The 17,172-nt window shown below is 42.9% G+C and overlaps 1 protein-coding gene across 1 annotated transcript in view; it reads left to right on the top strand.

The window, feature by feature from the left end:
* Window positions 1–11,768, top strand: part of DYNC1I1 (dynein cytoplasmic 1 intermediate chain 1) — a 179,026-nt gene extending 167,258 nt beyond the window's left edge. The window contains exon 15 of the mRNA XM_026843204.1: window positions 10,794–11,768. Coding sequence (XP_026699005.1) covers window positions 10,794–10,904 — 111 coding nt within the window. The 3' untranslated portion in view covers window positions 10,905–11,768. The remainder of the gene's footprint in view (window positions 1–10,793) is intronic.
* Window positions 11,769–17,172: the final 5,404 nt, after the last annotated feature.

The raw sequence follows: 17,172 nt of genomic DNA, 5'->3' as shown, positions 1-17,172 counted from the left end.
GGGCAAGAGAGAAAAGAGAAAGGCAGGCTTCAGATAGGACATAACTGTCCGTCCACTGTATGTTTAATGCATTGGCACTACTGGTAGCTTCACGACTAGCCTCCTCAGTTACTGCTTCTCCTGCAAAACTGTCAAAAGACTTAGTGGAAAAGATAATCTGGGTCCAGGTTTTCCATGGTTGTTGTAGGTGAGGCAGTGGAAACTGAGCAAGTGCTTTAGCTGGTCTGCCCTGTCCTGACCCTGCATTTGGAACACTAGTGGGGGACAGAGCTGAAGTCAGTGCCTGTTAATAGTATCACAGAGTATGTATTTTAAATAACTAGTTAGTCTGCTAGGTGATATTTTCCCTGAAAGATTTTACTCTCTTTCTGATGTAAAAAGTGTTGCTAGAAAATGTTCATAGCTTTAAGTAATAGAGACTATGAATGGGGTGAAGTACCAAATGCAGAATTTATTTTAAGCTCAATTTGTGTGCAGCAATTTGCAAATTTCATTGAAATTCATGTGTTATCATTGTGGTATTAAAACACTTCTGAAACAAGAGCTGCTTGATCTAATTAATTTTCTTCATGATGATTCTGTGGTTACAACCTGTCATATCTAGTAGGAGTTTTCATTTTGAGAATCCTTAACTACGTTTTCAATCTTTTTTTTATGGTTTCCAAAATAGTCTGTATTTTGAACATGAAAAAAATATTTAATTCATGACTTGGAAAGTAATAGTTAAACCTAAAATACCAACTGAGGATAACTCTGGGCCTTAACACATCCTATTTGGTGGCTAAAATTCCATATTTAGTGTTTAATTTAAATGTGAAATGTATCCTCCAGTGCCTAGAGTGATGAAAAAGTCTATGTCTGAAAAGAAAAAAAAAAAAATCCAACGAAACAGAAACCTCTGCTATTTTATGGTTAAGCTTTTGCAGATTATAGAATGTGTACAAAATCTCAGGGAAGACAGTAACTCTCCTGCAAACCAAAATCTTCGAGCAGTGCGTAATCTACTACTGGTGAGAGTCTGTTTGCCAACCGTGAGTCAAAAAGTCGTGGCAAAAGTCCTTCACAGTTCCTGTTCTGCCAGATTTCCTGGCATGAGTCATGGTGTGGACATGGCCGACTTGGTTTGGAAAGGAAGCAAGCTGGCTGAGGACACCATGATTTATTTCTTCCCTGAGGCAGTAGTCCCTTCACTCAGCTGAACTTCAGGGAAGCACCTTTGCCAGTGTAGCTACCCCACAGGCTGAAGCTCTAGTATTTCAAGTAAAAATGATGGGATAGTTCTTCCAATCAATGTAGTTGTCAGTAAAAAAAATGTAGATATTGGAAAGAACAATAGATTGAAGGCTTCTTACCTTCTAGTTTTGATTCATTTAGTAATTCTAGGCTTTCTAGTGCAATGATGAGAACTGATAACATAATTTGGTAGAGTAGGAATTCTGATCCCTTAGCTCCAAGCATTATACGTCCTGAAACTCATGCAAAAAAATTTCAGGAGTTTTCAATGACTTTGAGAAATGGAAATCAAAGCAGGACTCCAATCCCCAGGGGAGACAAATGGCAGGCAGCGTGTATCACTGTTTTTCTTAATCAACCTGTTAACTGATGGCATTACAGCAGTGATGGAAAGGTAGGAACTGTGCTCCTTAGAGCACCACCTCTTTTGAAGCAAATTGGTTAGCTTTTCTGAAGCATGGAAGATGTTTTTTCTGCTCCCATAGCTGATTAATTATATTAAATCTCTTTTATTTCCAAGGACTTAAACAGGCCAATAGTCTCTGCCGTTGCAGGTACCGCTGGAGGAGATCCATAGGAGAGGATTCCCACAATGTGACTGGTGGAAGTACTTTGGTGTGCTTAAGAACAGGCTGTAAGCTTGTAGCTTAACAGTTGTATTTTAAAAAGAAGAGGTGATCTAATGAAACAAAAGTAATCTAAATTTCAACTTTTAGTCATCTCTTTCAGGATGACTGGTGATTACTCCTCTATAGCTGATATGAAGTGCAGCATTTTGATACACTGATTGAGGGATTCACAATCTGTTTGATAGCTTGGACATCATTCTTTCTGGGCCAACTCTGATATTATAGGTGGAACTGTAGCATTGTCTACAGTTGAAAATACTTTCCACTTCCTTGTTTTCTTTTCCATATGCCCTATCAAGTTTTAATCCTTCAGGCTGAAGTTTCCCATAATTGGTGTTTGCTTCCAGCACAGGTTTTGTTGTTTCTTACTTTTTTTTTTAAAAAAAAATAGATTAAAGACAGTATCGTAATGCAAAATAAATAACATGCTCAAATTGAGGGAGTTAGCCTTAACTTCCTATCTTTGAAGTGTTACAGACTGCAGTCTTAATGTTCTGTTAACATGCATTTGTGCGTCATGTATGTATAATTTATGTACTACCTTTTAGTGTGTTCTCCTGTTGGACTGGCATCAAGATGAGTGCTGCAGACAAAGTCGACTAAGTATAGGAAAGAATGGGCATTTAAATACTTGAGTTCCTATGTAGGCCCTTTATACAGTGTATCTTTGCACATTACATACAAATTATTTTAATAACACCATTGTTTGCTTGGTATTCAAAACATAATTTACCATCAACTATGTAACAATTCAGCAGCTACTGTTCTCCTTAGGAGAAATAGTCAAAGTTTGCTGAAAATGGATTCAGTTTCTGTTTGAGATTAAGCTTTTCTTTGTCATATAAGCTAATATTTTGTCTTCTTTTTACTATGGCAGCACTAGTTAAATCAGACCCTGCTGGTGAATTGCAAAGAAATAAATCACAACAGACATTAATCTAGATGAGGGCTAAGTAATTAACTTCATAGAAGGGTGGTGTATACTGTGTCTGTGACACTAGACTGACTGCTGTGCATAGAATAAATGCAGTATTTAGGCTGCCTATGGTATTCCACCCCTTCAATTAAGTAAACAAATATATATAGAGCTACTCTGGAGTGTATCCTTTGTGGTCGAAACACTGTATCTTATTAAAATCATCTGCATGCAGTATGCGGGGTTTGAGTTCCTGCCAGTGGTTTCATCCATTGTTAACAGTGATGCTCAGCTCTCCCAAGAGTTAAATACAGTGGTACTATAGTTATGTGAAAAGGGTGCTCTTGGTTACTTTGGTGGCCATTTCGTTGCATATTACCTCCCACTTTGTTTCCATCCATGTGTGTGGCATAGGGTGTTGCCTGGAAAAATATAGGCTTTTTCAGGAAAAAAAAAATCCATATAGGTTGAGAAAAATATCAAAGGCAGTCTGTAATTGATTCTGGGGGGCAAGACCAGGGCCAGAATAGGTGCCTGCTTGCTTGCTCTATGTCTGCATATCAAGATATTTAATATTTACAGTTACATATCTATTTTCACCTTAGTGATAGTGACAAAACAGACATTGAACTCTGGAAGATAGGATCAGTTGCTTACAGTGGATCTATAATTCTTATTTTGCATTTGTAAGTATTACAATCCTCATTCTGCAGTGCTCTCTTTTATCTTGAAAATTAGACCAATCGTCTGCTACTTTTTTAGGAAACATCAAACTGAAGTAGTTATATTTTATCATTGTTAAAAATACTTTTACCTACAATTTCATAATCTGTTGCACAAAATATTTGCAGCAGATTTCTTTTCAATACAGCACTTAATTTTAGAGGGTGATATGGACAATATAGGTGGACAAAAATTCTGCTTAGAAAAAATAGCTGAAATTATATTTGCCTGAAGCTGCCTTATTTGATGATGCTATTAAAATGAAAGAGTATAAAAATTGTGATAAACCACATACACAAATAACTTGGTGTGAAGTCAGAGATTTTAGTCATTAGTTTACCAGACTTGCTGTTTTCCACAAACTGAAATTAATCTGAATATTTTCTAAGCTTTAATTAGCTATCTCTTCAAAGACTGTTTAACTTGCCCTTCTTAAAAGTTATAATAGCAACAGATTATTTTAAAGATGAGAGGAACATTAATTTTCATATGGTTATTTTCCCTGCTGGATATGAGATTTTTTTGCAAATACGGGTGTGTTGAAGTGGAGACAAGTAAATAGGATTGTCTAAAATAAGATCAGCCTTTGCCTCCAAAGAGCAGCAAACCCAAATGCAACTAATAAAAGATGCATGTTAATCAGAATGTTGCTGATCTCTAGGTGACTAGCTATAGAAACCCATCAACATAGATCAGAACACAGTTTTCTATATACAAAACTAAGAAAGCATTGTGCTTCTATGAAATGTGTTTGAGCGGGTCGCAGGTTTTTGACTTGGGAATCGCTGTCACCCTTGGAGTGTATCTTGGACCACCATGCAGGCTCGTCTGCAAACGTCTAATTGAAAACAGTGTGTGGCAATACGGTTGTACAGGCTGGCTGCAGACCACATACTTTGGCACATCGTTCCAAGTCGTGGTGTAACGATTTGTTTTCAGATTCTCCTTTTACACCTGTGTCCACGGGACGCATGTGTTAGAAGCGACTGCAGACCAGTCTGGTTGGAAAAATTCACCCTCTTAGAACAACCCCTCAGTCAGAGACAAGGCTGAGGAAGTTCTTCCTGTTGCTTTGAGATATCCAAACTCTAGGTGAAGATAAAAAAAAGTGATTATTAATCTGGTGATCAGGATTGCACGGTGCTTTCACCAGTGATCAGTGCTGCAGGTTATGAACCAGCATTATGACCCCTGAAGCACAGTCATTAAAAGGAAAAGCAGTAGGTTGAACACAGACAACTGTGTTCCTTTTGAGCCTATGGGACACTGGTTCCTCCAAAGTGGAGGCTGCTCCTGCTGAAATTGCATTTTATCTCCTTCTCAGGAGAGTCCCCAGCCCTCAGAGGAGAGCTGTGCTGGGCAAGAGCTTGGAGGGATGAAGGCAGGAAGAGTTTGTCCGCTCCCATCCCAAAGATTTACAGGCTCCAGGGAAGGCGAGGAGCCAGGAATAAAGTGAAATATCCTCAATGAATAATTCATTTGCTGGAAAGTGGTTTTTCAGGGAAACTGAAGCTATACAGAGATTTGGACAAATTGAGCTGAAACACTCTCAGCCATAAAAAAGATGGATAGGAGGGGAATATATGAAAATCTTGAAATATGTTGCAATATCTTGTTTCAGCCTTCTGGATAGATTCCTTTAAAAGGCACATTCAGACCTTTTTTTGTCTCAAAATCTTTCTTTTTTTCTTTTTTTTAGTAGACCTAACTTTAAAAAGCAAATGTTACTAGAAGTTGTTAAATGATCTGAAAATGAAAATAAGTTTATGTTTGTGTCTTCAGGCAATGTTTTTGTGTTGCTTTTCTGTTTGTATGGGGAGCCCAACACTAGCTGACACAAATGGCAGCATTGGGAATTGTCTGGTCAGAGCATCTCCTTTTCCTGAGTTCTGTCTTAAAGTTTTAAGAGTAGTAGTGTTCAGGGAAGTTGCCAATAGCACTGTTTCTGGGAAAATGCAGGAAACACAGTTTGTGTTTGTAAGATCTCTGGTGTATGGATTGGAAGCTCTGTACACAGAAAATCTCCGCCTTGACAAGAAGATGGAGGCTGTTCCTGATGAAACTCGCATTCATACTGCTACCCGCAACTAGCTGGCCTGGTGAGCCCCGCGGGGAGAGGCCTCTGTTACTCTCTTCCCAGATGCACGTAAACCATCTCCTTGGTCAGTACTAGCATCGAGGAGAGCACATGTTTGTTCATCAGGGCTGGAAAGCTAACAGGTAAGTGAAGTGCTTGGCTAGTCTCATCAGCCAGGAAACACAGAGAAGCTTCAGAAGGTTCAAAAATTCACAGGCTCTGTCGTGGCACTGCGAGCTGTATAGTTCTGTCGTGCACTGCATAAATCACATAGAATTGTGACACATGGGCAAGGCAAAGCCAGGTGCTTGTCAGGAAGGTGCTGGTGGTCATTTCCCTTGGGTCCCGTCATTTTATCCTTTTATCTACAGTGGCGAATAGGCACAAGTTGGAACAATCTTACCTTTAAACTTTACAAGCCTTGTCACTTCAAAGTCTGCTCTGACCCCATGACTCTGAAAAATCAACTGGGGGGACCTACTGTGGTCTGTGTGGCCCAGCTGGACAAATCCCTTCTTTCCTAATCTAGATGCTGTTTAGATCCTCTCCAGTCCTGAAAGCAGAGCTCAGTGCATTATCACCCCCCAGAAAAGAGCATGAGAATGATACTCGAGGCAAGGGGCTTCTGGCTGTCTAGGAACCAGCCACCTCTAGCAGATGGGCAGGAGAAGAACGAGAGGACAGAGAGATCTCAGCTCCTAATTTACAATCTTTCTGCTGTTGCATTGCATCATCTCACTTTCTAGGCCCTTTGTATGCTGTTCAGTCCAGTCGAGAGTTGCCTTCCCTTGGGATATGTACGTGTGGTGGACTAGAGAAGCACAGGCTGGAAAAGATTCACATAGGTCTGATGTTATTTCTCTGTAATAAGATAAACTGCTAACTCTTAATGCTTTGCAGGAAGAGGCAGAAATCTACTTAGTGTTACTATCTGGAGGCCACCCCAGGGCTTGCTGAAATTACCAACCCACCTCTCCAGTGCTTAATATTAACCATGGCTGCTGCATACCAGGCCTCGTGGGCACCATGAAGCCAGTCTCAGTCTGGGGGCTCAACTGAGCTCGCTTTGCATGGGGGTCTGAAAACTGCTGGCAGGGGGGTGCTGCCCAGGGAGGCTTTCCTTTTCCAGCCGCCTTACATGTGCTGCACTGTTCAGCCAGGAGGAGCGTGCTGCAGAGTTGTCTTTTCTTACCCAAAATCTGCTTATTTAAAATCATAGTATTGGAGGTGGTGAAAAAATTAAGTCTGACAGTTTGCATCACATAAGTCAGCTTTTTAATATCAGCAAGAAAAACAGTTTGTGAACTAGTTTCAATGCTAAAATCTTAAATGTGTCTAGTATTTAGTGTGTTACATGTCTGTTATTTATTGTTATTGATCATGTAGGAAGCACTTACAGATACTCGTAGATATTGAGTGCTTTTGGAAGAGTTGTTATGAAAGAGAATTGGGGGAGGAGCTCTAAAACGTTGATATCAAGAAAACTTTTTTTTTTTTTGAGAAGTGAGAGACTCCAGTTGTCCTGAGTTTAATATCTTCACCCAATTAAAAATGGGTCACCATCCTAACATCTTGAGAAGATGTTTTCCTATACTAAATTCTCACACCTGTAACCAGCTGAGCACATGTAACTTCACAAGCAGAAGCAGGTTTCTTTGAATGTGTGAACTTGTATTCACACTTGCAGGTCAGTAGGCTTGCAGCCTGAACTCTTTTGGTATTTTAAAAGCCAGACAGAACACAAAAGTATCTCATTTCCAACAGCTTAACAGACAAAGTTTGGCTAAAGTCACCACTGTGCTTTGATAATACTAGTTTTCCTCATTAGAATTACTATCTGACGCAACGTAAACGTACCATGTTATTTAAGTTAAAGCGGTGTGAGTAATTCATTCAATTAATTAGGTGTGGGTAGCACTTACCTTCCATTGTGAAGGGATCAAAGGAGAACACTTAATAGCATTTATTTTCTTGTTCTGCTCCATACCTTAGTGTCAATTCATTCAAATAACCTTCTGACCCAAATGTTAATATAAGTTATTATTTTATTATGCTTTGGTGAACATTTCTACCTAGTGTTGACATCATGACTGCTGGGACTCAACACGTGCTGCTTTGTAGTAACTGGAAGTGGACAGAAAAATGGTAAAACCACCAAACGAGTGAGGAACACCCAGATAGCTGTAAACCTCTGCCCTTCCTCTGTGATGTACCTCCTTGTTTCTTCCAACCCTGCCCTGGTATTTACAGAAAAAAATTGTGCAGAGAGGCTGAAAGGGAGATTCCACAGATAGACCCAGATGCTTGTGGGTGTCAGTGTGCCCAGCTGAAGGAACTTGAATGGAAAATGGCTGGAAGGGAAGCATTAATTCAGACAAGAATTTGAATTGGACTTTGTGGATGCTTTTGTTTTTATTTGTGGTCTTTTGCTGTATAACTATTGTGGTTCGGTATTAGGGCCTTCACAGAAAGAAGTAGGGGTGAATAAAAGTCAATTTTTCCTTTGACTTCATTATTGCCAAGGTTTCCCTCTGCATCCCTGAGGAATTTCTATTAGAGAGGTTTATTCTCCTAACAATCTATTAGCAGGATTGGCCCCTCATTGAAAGCATGATACAGTGCATGAGATAAAGTAAAATAAGACAAAGTTCTAACCAATTAGATTGTCTGTGGGCACTGAATGTTTTAATTTCTGTGCTAAAGGTATTCACTTCAATCATGAGCTGTTTTGTGAACTGAGCCATTAAAAATGGCCGAGGTCTTGCTAACGCTGTCAGCTAACAGTAATGCATGTCATGCGTACATTTGTGGGGAGACCTTTCAAGTTTGAGACACCAGGTTGGTTTAACAGGCTGGACTTTGATTTTTATTTGTCTGTGGCCATGCTGTGGAGTAAAGGAAATTGAAAGATCTCAGTGTCATTTTTTTTTTTTTTCTTTAGAATGACATATTGTCTTCTTTAGCCATTTAATATAACATAATGCTGTTTCGGACTTTAAAAGACAAGGAGAAATGAGGCTTTATTAAATTCAGTAAGTCATTTGCCTAGGATATTTTTCCACTTTAATTAGATTTTACTACTTGAAATAAGTGAGACTCATTTAATGTTTTCATTCAAGAGTTTGATAAACGACAGCGTCGTACACATCACAAGAAATAAAATCTTTTAGGACACCAGCAACAGTAACAGGGGAATTGCTAAACAGCGGGTTTTGGTTGCATCTATGATAAGTGATCTCTGCACTGTCCCTTAACTCACTGTACAGTAGCTTGTATAGGTGTGTGCCTGTGACCAAACCTGTGCTATGGGTACTTGTGTGTTGGTGCACTGACCTCCCCTCTACTGTTACATTTCCTCCTGCTGAAGGTGTTTGAAAGAACAGAGCTGTCTTTCAAATAAAGACCATAATAGATCCACATCTCTGTGTGGGAGCATGACAGACAGCTGTCTCAGATGATTTACCCCTGTAACTCTGGTGTCTGTTCCTGGGAAAAGCAAAGGAGAAAAAATGCAAAAAGTGGAAGGCAACAAAGGGAAAACCCAGAGAGAGCAGCGATGCCTGTCATTGAGGGCCGAGATGCCTCTCACACAGATTACATTTCTCAGTCTGTAGCCTCAGTACGTGCTGACTGTACTATATTCAGTGTTTCATCAGGCAAAAAACCAAACTTGTACACCAGCCCTTCATAATGGATCACTAATATATGCACTATACCTGGTAAGCTTTAAAACACGCTGGTTTTCCCAAAAATATTGGATATAGAGGCAAAGCTAGATACAGTAGTTGAAAAACTTGTTGGAATCAGTGGGATATGGAGGAGATACTCTGATACAGTACTGCCAGTTCCTGTCCATACGATTAACACTGAACTAGCAGCAGTGTACATGGCCCTTCCACACGTGATTAGCATTGCACATATAACAGAACCTCTTTCTCCAGCTGGGCTTGCTAGTTCATGGAACAGATCCTTTTTTTAGTCTCCAGTTACAACTATCACTGTTGGGATATAAGGAGAGGAGAATAATTTAACTGTATTCCAGTACAGTTGTACCATACAGCCTCGTGTGCCCCTGTAATCTTCTAGTGCCAAATGGACGTAGTTATCCAGCCACCTGCGTGGCAGTTTTGGTGGTGTTTTAAAAGTCATTCGGTACAGACTGAATGTTGGGTATCACAGACTGGATTAGCTCGGGTCATACTCGTTCTTTAGCCTAAAGGCATCTGTTTGCGAGGTGGACAGCAGTTTGCTATATGCCCTGTAGTTTGCAACCTCTTGCCTTCTTCAGTACTAAGCACTGCACAGTATTTCGAAACAGTTACTTTTTCATATTCCATTCAGGACATGATCACAGGGCTTCAAGAGGGCAGTAAAAACATGCATGGTTCATCTGGATGCTTGTTGCTGTTTCTGGAATTTGAGTTAATGAAAACAAAGTTTGAGAAAACTGCTTGCTGGGGTTTTTTTCCCAATCATCTCAATCCCAGTTTGCATTATTGTCCAGAAATTGCAGTGTTGGATCCAGCTGGAAATGACTGCAGTATTATTTTGCCATAACACTACAGTGTTCTGTCTGGAAGTTTAGCTATTTAGATTACACATCCCTCTTGAAGCCTAATGTTCAAGAGCTCTTCATTAGAAATGTCAATGGTATTAAATGGAAATGGATCTTGCATGATGATACAGAAAATCAGAGCGGTAATGCAGTATCCAGTTGGTACAATATTTCCCTTATAACGCATTTCTTGTAATTGTAAATTCCTTAACATAGAGGAGGGTAACTAAAAGAACACAATATATTTATTTTACTATTAAGGTCTTTTAATGAACTTGAAGAAAATAGTTTCAATACAGCGCTGTAAAAACTCTGTTACCTTGTGCACATTGACCCTGGTCCTGCAATTACCTTGAGCACAGCCTCGCTGACTTTAGATGGCTGGCTCACGTGTGGGAAGTTAAACGTACGTGTAGAGCTAAAGCTCCTTCTAGCTGGAACTGAATAGGAAGCTGCCAGATTTGTCCTGGGAGCTCGGCAGCACTTTATAGCATGAGCAGCCCATGGCAGGTCAGTGAGGCCCACGCCTCGGTCCTTCGCTGTGCACAGCTGTGCCGATGGCGATGGGAGCTCTCCTCAGAGGGGTGCCTTGCTGTGGGGCCAGAGGGGTAACCCATCCCCCCACGCAGTCTCTGAATTCCCTGTGGGTTTCTCCCCCAGCTGGCTGTTCCGCACAACGATGAGTGGACCCGCTTCGCTCGGACCCTGGTAGAAATCCGCGCCAACCGAGCAGACAGTGAAGAGGAAGGGGCAGTGGAGCTGTCAGCCTAGAGGAAGGGAAGGAGCAGCGCCCGCCGCCGCCAGAACAGCAGCTTTCCCCCGCTGAGTACGCCGGTGTTCAGTGTCAGAGTCAGTCTTGCTGTGGCTTTTGATGCCAGTGTACGTGCCAGTATTGCTCAAAGCATTCCGTATTAATCATGCTGCTTTACACAAGGCTGAAAATATCCAGAGCATTTTCATTCTTTATATTTCTGCCTGAGAAGTAAGAAAGAAAAGACAAATCAACCCTTTATGGGTTTAGTTGTTGCCTTTTCACTACTTAGTAGCTGTATTTAATAGCTAGGAACCCCTGGTTTAACTTGTGCTCACATTGCCCTTCTGGCATAGTCCTATTAAATCCATATGAAGCCAGATATGATTATGTGCAGATGTGGTGTGCTTCACTGTATGGGACTGGGCCAAAGACTTCAGATGTGGTGTTTCACATGGTGACTTACATTATGAATGGATGTACTATACGAAAGTTGCTGCTCCTTATTTATTGCGGTGTGCTGCATGGAACATATTTATTTGAAAGCATTAAAATAAACGATCCTAAAGCATGTGCATAATGAGAGAACTGCATTGTCTGTGTGCTGCTGTAGAGGTTACATTAAAGTCCACAAAACAATTACAGTACATCAGTTGTGCTTAAGATGTAAGATCTATAAAGGTTGGCTTGAGCGGATGGAATGAGTTTCCTTTCCTTTTTTTTTTTTTTTTTAAGATGCCTATTATTTCTAGGCACTTTAACTATATTTCAAATACAGTTGGTCACTGATACTTGTCATGCAAGTTAACACTAACAGTCTGACAAAGGGTTGTGGTTCCCAAGTATGACACTGGTATTGCCAATAAAATGTATCAAGCCGGTTCTGTTGCACTGTGGTTAATCTTTCCTTGCCAGCAGTGCTCAGCGTGTTCATTACTGGTCACTGGTGAGGCACCGGGAAAATGCAACTGCCCTGACTCGCAGAACGTTCATGCAGCTGCTATGTAGATGATACCTTCGGCTATGGGGATGGGCCAGTAATGGCCTCGCGTGCATCAGATCCTGCTACACATTTTACGTGAGCAGATGCTAACCCGTGTCAGCTTCTAGACTTGATTTTTTTTTTTTCTTCCTCCGTCCCTGGCTGTGCATGCACATGCAGAGCAGCGCCATGCTGCCCTATGCACTAAAAGAAAAGGAACAGGAAAGATGAGGCCTCCTCAGACTGTCTTGAGAGACAGGTTGGGATGGGGACAAGGCAGTGTTCTTTAACAACAAACTCTTGTGGCTTGAGCAAAGAAACAGGGTGCAGACTGATCTCAAGTGCTGCGGCCCCGGGGGATGTTGGTGAATGCAATCCTTGGTGGTGAGGCTGCTCGTTATGTTTGTGTCACAGCATTACACTGAGCCAGAGCACGGCACCAACACCTGGGTTTAACAGTGGTTCATGCTCACCCAGGCAGGCAGGTGAACCATTACAGCAAGAAACACTGGAAGTCAGATGGCAACAAAGATTTTGTACTCAAGTTTGCAGGGAACCGTGTCTCATCTTCAGGCAGCCATGTCAAGGAATATATCATCTAATGCTTTTCAGTGCTGTGGTCAAACCCAGAACCGCTGAGAAGTCTGCACTGCTAAAAGCTAGAGTAGGCTAAGAAAGTGAATCCTTTGGAGAAGCTGGATAGGGAAGAGGGTAACTCTTGGTGGTTAGAAATAACTCCCAGTGAGAACGCACCGGCTGCTTTCTTCTTTATGGTGAGACCTGAAGCAATCCCCCGGTGCCCATGGAAGCCCCATTGGGCTGTTCTAAGCAGGGTCAACAGAGGCAAATCTGTCGCTGGTCTGGTGGCTCCATGGGACTGGAGCCAGGCATTAGGGAATCTTGCGTTCTTGCTGTGCCCCTGGGTGCTCTTAAGAGCTATCCCAAAGAACCACTGCAGCACTCGCTGCACTTTCTTAGCTTAAAGGTGAATGCTAACAAACAACCAGGCAAGACACCTGTAAATCAGCCCTTTAGACATCATCTCTAGGTGGGTTTTTTGGGTTTTGTGTTTTTTTTTTTCTTCAGTTTCTCCCTGTTTTCCTTTCAAAAAGCATTTGTAAGTGTTCTCTATGTATGTGGGCAAAGCAGATGCAGGGCAAAGTGGATGGTGGGAGGCACATTTTGGCCATCAGTGAGCCACAAGATTAGGAATACCTGCACATGCAGATACACAGCAAACTATTGCTGTCACAGGGGAGAAGAGGTGGGCAGCTCCCTGCCCTTCAGCTCCCTCACGGTAAATCCATATCTGAAAGTGTGGGGACACAATGTGAGCGTACACTGCAGTGTAAAGGGAAGGATGTTTAATTGATGTTGTCTCCCATTCATCATAACCGGTGCAGTGGAAATGGTTGGCAAATTTGCGTCCACTTTTTTCATATTACCGTGCAGTTTCTGGAGCCTAAGGGTGGGGGGTGCTGCATGGTCACCTTCCAAGCTCTCTCTGCTTTGTGGCATTAATAGCTTGTAAAACAGTTTTAAGAGCATCCTCAGAAGACCTTCAGCATATGCTGCTGTATGCAAAGGAGTATGACCAAAGTCCCCCCTTTTTTTTTTTTTAATTATTTTTTTTTTTTTTTTTTCTTTTTTTTTTTTTTTGATTAGGGTTCAGCAGTACACAGAGGGAACAAGGAAAAGATCCAGATTTTCACAGAAATTAACAGGTTTGTATATACAGAGTAACAACATTACACACAGCTGAAACAGATGGAAGAGCACCCAACAAGAACGAGACATTAACTCCCTTTCTGCTGGTCGCCACTGCCATGCAGTGAAGTTTCTGACCAGCCTTGTTGCTGTCTTTCCAGGGATCTCCAACAGGTTGTTTGATTGATTTTCCTGCTGCTAAGCAAATAGCTCCACCTTACTGGCTTTCCAAAAGAGCCCATATGATGAGATGTTCCTCAGAATCTGTCCAGCAGGGAAATAAATACAAAATTACCCTTTATTTTGAGCAAAGAGAAAGGATTTTCTCTAGGCTCTTCCACCTACAAACATCCGGAGAACAGAAGAGCATGAAGAGTACATCCCATGTTCTAGCACTGCCGGGATGCTGCCATGCCTGCTCCAGGCATGGAATGAGTTAGAAAACAGCCTGGCTCCACTTTGGGGCCACTGGAAGTGAGATTTCTGTGAAGGACAAAACCTGCGTACTCAGACTGAGCTGGAGAGCGCATCATAAGAAGGGTAAGAAAGAGCAAACCCAACCAGGGAAGAAGCAGGCAAGTGGCACATGGAGATGAGCAATGTGGGCTAAGAAGAGAAAGGCTGAAATGAGGTTTAGGATGGAGGAGAGGGCTGTGAGGTGGATGTGGAAGAGACAACTGTCCTGTGCTTGATGAAGGGAAGACCAGAGTCTCCCTTGATTTCAGTGTCAAGGATCAAAGCCACACCAACACATGTGAGAGGCAGAGGAATGGCATGGCCAGGAACTTGGGATTTGTTCTGCAAGGAGCTGCAAAATGACATGGGGGAACATGGCAGGTGGCACTGGGCAGCTGAAGGCATTAGCCAAAAGGGGAAATGGTTACCTCACCTCTGTGACATGTACTCTGTTCGAGACCCCCATAGGAACAGAGGAAGATGATGATGGCCAGGGCACACTGAAAGAGCATGTGCACGGCCTTGACCAACCTGGAATCCGGCCAGGTCACACAAAAACCAAGCATGGGGCTGGAATGCCAGGCCTGTCATTGCACCTAGACCAAGTGGATGTTTGAAAGGTGAAAACAAAATGGGGTGACCTCCTAAGTTTGAGAGCACCACAGACACCTCCATGGAAAGGCCATCAGAGCAAATGTTTGCTGCTTAAGATTAGGCTCAGCAGAGTTCCCTCTAGCTTGTTACTTCAAAGAGAAAAGGCACGTGGGACAAATGGTGCTGGGCTGCAATGATTCAAGAGCTGCAGCATTTTCTGCAGGGTACTCAGCAACTGCTTCATGGTGAATCTTCCAAGATGAAAGGTACTTCCTCCTGGGTCTCAAAACCAATGCCTCAAGCATCCTCTACTTCTGAAAACAGAGGAGCCCCTGCCACATCCTGGAATATCATGAGCTCTTACTGCAAATGGCAGCCTGCATCTCTAGTGCTACGGATACCACTGGGAATAGGTTCTTTCATACAAGATGTATGGAGAAAGCTCTCAAGAGTTTTAGCAACTTCAGATACAAAGCAAACACAGTAGAAGACTGGAAACCCCTGGAAACCCCTCACAGAGCAAGATGGCATCCCATATAGAGTGGGATGGTCCTCACTGACCTGTGACAGACGAAGGAGACTCTGCTATCACCAGGGCAGCATCAGTCTGAAAGGCCTGTCCTCAGGAAGCTTACAGGACTGTTCTCCTTCAACATCATAAGCAGAGCTTATAAGTGAGCATGAAGGGAGGCCAGATGGCCCCTTGCAATAGAACTAGAGCAGCTGGAATGAATCCTGGAAGCAATAGTGCTGCTTCCTGGTGTGAGGAGGAACAGTGCAAGGAGCAGTTAAAATCATGAATACACTTCTTAAAATGCCACCTCTGTCTGAAGAGCAACAGACACCTTGATGACACCCTTGTGTTAAGCACTGGGAGAGGCTGCCTGCGCTCACAGCCTGAGTTCTCTACCGCTCACTGCGCAGAAGGCAGAACCACTGTATGGCACGTGGCATTAAAGAAACCACTTCATCCCAGGCTGCTTCTGTGTTATTTGCTGGTTTTGAAGCTCTCTGGAGACACTTAAAATACAAATGTTGAGATTTCTATATTCTCAACCATTAAATTACTTACAAATGATCACCATCTCTGGAAATCGTCTTCTAGCTTACGCAAAAATGGCAAATATTTCAACTGAAAACGGTCTGGATTTCAGAGCAGTGTTTAAACAGCAAGGTTGGAGGACTCCTTGTTCGTCCCCCTGCCACGTGTGTGTTGGGAGTGCTGAGCTCAGCAGTAAGCAGCATGACATGCATGCACATCATGGGGTGTATGGCAGGGACATTCCTGAGCAGGCTGTCCCCTCCTAAGGAAGATGCAGAGCAGTTTGTCGGGTTTCGTATTTTTAGCAGGTTTAGAAAAACCTGCCCAAGTTATTTTTGAAGCCTGTGGTATGTTTGCTCACAAAAGCGTCCCAGCAAACTGTCAATATTAAGTCAGCTTAAACCCAACCCACTCCCCAGGGACCAGGCAGAAAAGCATCCCTCAATTTCTGCTGGACCAAGAAACACAAACGGGGAAACTGCTTCAGGGACACCCTCACCCCACTCTCACGCGGAAAGATAACATCACCAATATTTGATCATTTCTTTGTTTTGGAAGTGCTGTCATGTGGAGTTAACTGGACTGCAGGAAGCAAGCAAGGTTACATTTTATCCCGTTCCTCCCACACTTTGCATAACTCACCCAGAAACCCAAAGAGGATAAACATCTAAAACATTGTTCTCGGGGACTTTTGTTTGTTTGTATGGCAATCTGACAATTTTTTGGCCTGTAAACTTTTCAGAGCAGAAATGCATCCTTTTGTGTCTGGAGGAAGCCAACTGTGGGCTCAGCTCTTCCCCAAGATCTCTGGGCAGGGCTGTAGTGTGCTTTGAAACATTCTGAACTGGGTTGTGTGTTAAATTGGCTCTTCAACCCTTCTGCCCCTGCCTCCATTATCTACTGGCCTGGAAAAGAAGGACAGAGGACAGAACAACACCCCCAAAAGACAGTTATGGGGAAGGGAAGGGCCTGGGGTGGGGGTGAGGGTGGGCAGCATCAGTCCAGCCTTGCTCACCTGCCTGCCAGGGAGAAGATGAAGGCTTGTGGCCTTCTGAGATGGACCTGCCACAGAAAAGGACAAGACATAAAGACACTGCTGGGTCTGGGGCAGAGAGGGCAGCAGCAGGCAAAGGAACGGGTCCAAGTTATGATTCAATTTGTAAAACACAAGCCATGGTCTCTATGCCACGAGCCAAGAAGTTGTGCGAGTCTTAGAATAACCCAGCTCTTACTCCTCTTCCGTTCCCAGCTGTGAGGCCCTGGCGACGTTGGGGCATTCGAGGGACATGCTCTGGCCAGTGCAGCCTGAGTGTCCCTCTCCAGGCTATGTGAGGAGGGAGCCGCTGCTGGCTGAAGTCACGCACGTGGCCAGGCGCTTCCTCTCCCGGACTGGGGGCAACATGCAGCTCAGTACTGGGACATCTTCCCTGAGCTGCCAACTTTCCAAAGCAACCCTTGACAAGGTATGTCAGGCAAAAGTGAGGGATGAAGTGTAAAACCAGCTCCT

The sequence above is a fragment of the Athene cunicularia genome, assembly GCF_003259725.1.
Source record: "Athene cunicularia isolate RWA chromosome 2 unlocalized genomic scaffold, athCun1 chr2_part1, whole genome shotgun sequence".
Lineage (NCBI taxonomy): Eukaryota > Metazoa > Chordata > Aves > Strigiformes > Strigidae > Athene > Athene cunicularia.
Note: the sequence above shows the minus strand (reverse complement) of the source record. Positions and strands in the feature narration are given on the sequence as shown.